The sequence below is a fragment of the Octopus bimaculoides genome, unplaced genomic scaffold (assembly GCF_001194135.2).
Source record: "Octopus bimaculoides isolate UCB-OBI-ISO-001 unplaced genomic scaffold, ASM119413v2 Scaffold_32504, whole genome shotgun sequence".
In the NCBI taxonomy this organism is placed as follows: Eukaryota; Metazoa; Mollusca; class Cephalopoda; order Octopoda; family Octopodidae; genus Octopus; species Octopus bimaculoides.
In genome coordinates this window covers 59,166-61,874 of record NW_026305254.1, presented here as the reverse complement: position 1 = coordinate 61,874, position 2,709 = coordinate 59,166, and the positions used below count along the sequence as shown (strand labels likewise).

The following is a 2,709-nucleotide window of genomic DNA, read 5'->3' as shown; positions in this document are numbered from 1 at the left end:
GGGATTGAACCTAGAAAGTTCCCCTCCAAGGCACAAGTCCAGGCAAGGTTTGTGGAAGACCAGCTTCCCTTCGCCATGCCATTGTATGTACATTGAGTAAAGGATAAAGGGCCATGGGATTAGTTCCCCTTGAGGCACAAGTCCAGGCAAGGTTGTTTGTGGAAGACCAACGTTTGCCCATGCATGCCAGCCTCCCCTCTCCATGCCACTGATGTTGTCCAAGGGAAAGGCAAAGGGGGCAAAGGGGCCAATACAGCTTGGCACCAGTCATGTCCCCTCTCATTTCTACTGATGAGTGAACGAGAACAACGTGGAATATAATTTTGCTCAAGAACACAAGACACAGCCCTGTCCAGGAATTGAACTCACTAGCCATGACTCTCTAACCAGTGAGCCATGCACCTTCAGCAAACAAATAGGTGCGTGACCTGGTGGTTAGGCTTTTGTACTCATGATCACCAGATGGTGGGTTTGATTCCCAGGCTGGGTGGTGTGTTGTGCTGTTGAGCAAAATATTCCATTTCACAATGCTCCAATCCCACTTCTGATCAGGTAGGGACGTTGGCCCACTTGCCTAACCATCATTCAGTGGCTGAAATTATGCAAAGTGCATTGTGACCAGTGATGTGTAACACATCTGATAGTCTGGTCAGTCATGTGACATCAAGAGATATTGTACACACACACACACACACACATTTGTTTTCTATGCTAGCATAAGTTAGGTTAATATATTATTGATACTTTCCCCCGCTGCTAACCCATACATATGAACGCTTTTGCACACACACACACACATAGCTACATGTATTACTGTATAATTATATATACTTTGTACATGTTACTGTATACATACATGAAACCTATATCCATGTTATATACACATTATACTGCATGCTCAGTAAGCAGTGAAGGAACACCACTGTGGTACTCCTGGCCCCTTAAATCTCTCTAAATGTCTTTAGGGTAAAGACATATTGTTATATTTCTGTTGAAATACACAGGTTTTGTTTTGATTAATTTTGAAAATAATGAAGAATTTAGTCAAATAAGTTTATTGTTAATTAATCTGGTGTTTGGGACATAAATTGATATGAAATTTTGATGGTAGATGGTATTTTGATCACTTTGAAAGCGGGAGTTTGGATGATAGATTGAAGGGCAGAGTCAGGCAGACGTGGTATGAAAACCGGTTGATGGTACCATTGCCCTAAGAATGTTGTGATAATAGCAAAAGACAGCATAAATTAGGCTGGAGATGGTGGCGGTGCAGATGTGGCGGACAAGTGAAGCTAGGTTTAAAAAGGAATGCAGGAAGTCGATGAAGAGTTGGGTGCAGTGAATGATGGGGGCTACTGGTCCTTTCAAGCAAAGACAATGTTTAAAACGAACAAGAAAAGTAACATTATTAAAATGGAAATTTTAAGATTTTTTCCCTATAATTTTAGCTGGATGCAAAATGAGTTTTGGTTACATATATATAGATGTACTTACATTAGCATCATTATATATAACAAGATGTGATATTTTAACATAAGCTATCATTTCTAATTCTTCTCTATGAATATATGTACAGTATGCATTATATTCTGTGTATGTCTGTCTGTGTGTCCTGTATCTACCATATTTTATCTAATATCTAATTGGTCTTTTTTTTTTTTCTCGTGACTTCCACGTAATGAGATCTCATATGCCTGTTCTTTTTTTTTTCTCTTCCTTTTGTCCTTCCATCTTTTAGGTCTTCCTCTCGTTCCTACTCGAGGTCAAGATCTCGATCCCGTGGCCGACGTCCGAAGAACGACAAATACAGAAACCGAGGAAGGTAGAGGGACATTACGTTATTTTTAACAATGCACGTGTATGTTTGCCAAGTGAGCCAAATCAAATGCCTTGTGTCTGTTGTCATAAGCTGCAAGTCCTCCTTTCACTGTTTGAGGAAGTAAAACCACTTGCTCTTAGAGTTTCTTGGGTCAATGCAAAAATCTAGTCTTTCGTTGACTTCTTGGAGAACTCTTTCTTGTGTGTCGACAGCTTCACTTATGTCAGAAGCATCAGCCTTTTGAGTCTGAAGTCTTGGAAAGACTTGGATGTGTTGTGGACTTTCTGGACAGGGGTGTGTGGCCCTGCTGATATCTGAGCAGGAGGACAAATGTTCGGGTCCCTAGGTCACTGATCCTCCTTTGTCTGTAGTTGGGAGACTTGGACAATCCAGGGCCTTTAGGAAGGTCCTTTGGGATCTGGACTCTCAGCAGGATTATGGGTTCCCATTGGTCGGATTTTGTACCCAACCAACGACTCTACTGAGACACTGGGAGGCAGACTGTTTGGCCCAGAGGGATCCTGCTTACTGTGTTCTCACCTCTGATTCGCAAGTGGCTGAGTATTCCACAGACACATGTACCCTTAACGTAGTTCTCGGGGACATTCAGCGTGACACAGAGTGTGACAAGGCTGACCCTTTGAATTACAGGCACAACAGAAACAGGAAGTAAGAGCGAGAGAAAGTTGTGGTGGAAGAGTACAGCAGGGATCGCCACCGTCCCCTGCCGGAGCCTCCTGGGGCTTTAAGGTGTTTTCGCTCAATAAACACTCACAACGGCCGGTCTGGGAATCGAAACTGCGATCCTATGACCGCGAGTCCGCTGCCCTAACTACTGGGCCATTGCGCATCCACATATATATATATTTATATATATTTGTAATATCTTT

General features: G+C 42.5%; 1 protein-coding gene across 2 annotated transcripts in view; it reads left to right on the top strand.

Moving 5' to 3' along the window:
* The window catches only part of LOC106873054 (serine/arginine-rich splicing factor 7), a 17,334-nt gene extending 14,685 nt beyond the window's left edge, over positions 1 to 2,649 (top strand). Inside the window, exon 5 of one of the 2 annotated variants that reach the window (XM_052978210.1) lies at positions 1,739 to 2,649. In XM_052978210.1, coding sequence (XP_052834170.1) covers positions 1,739 to 1,826 — 88 coding nt within the window. In that variant the 3' untranslated portion in view covers positions 1,827 to 2,649. The remainder of the gene's footprint in view (positions 1 to 1,738) is intronic. The other variant, XM_014920268.2, reaches the window with a different exon arrangement.
* Positions 2,650 to 2,709: the final 60 nt, after the last annotated feature.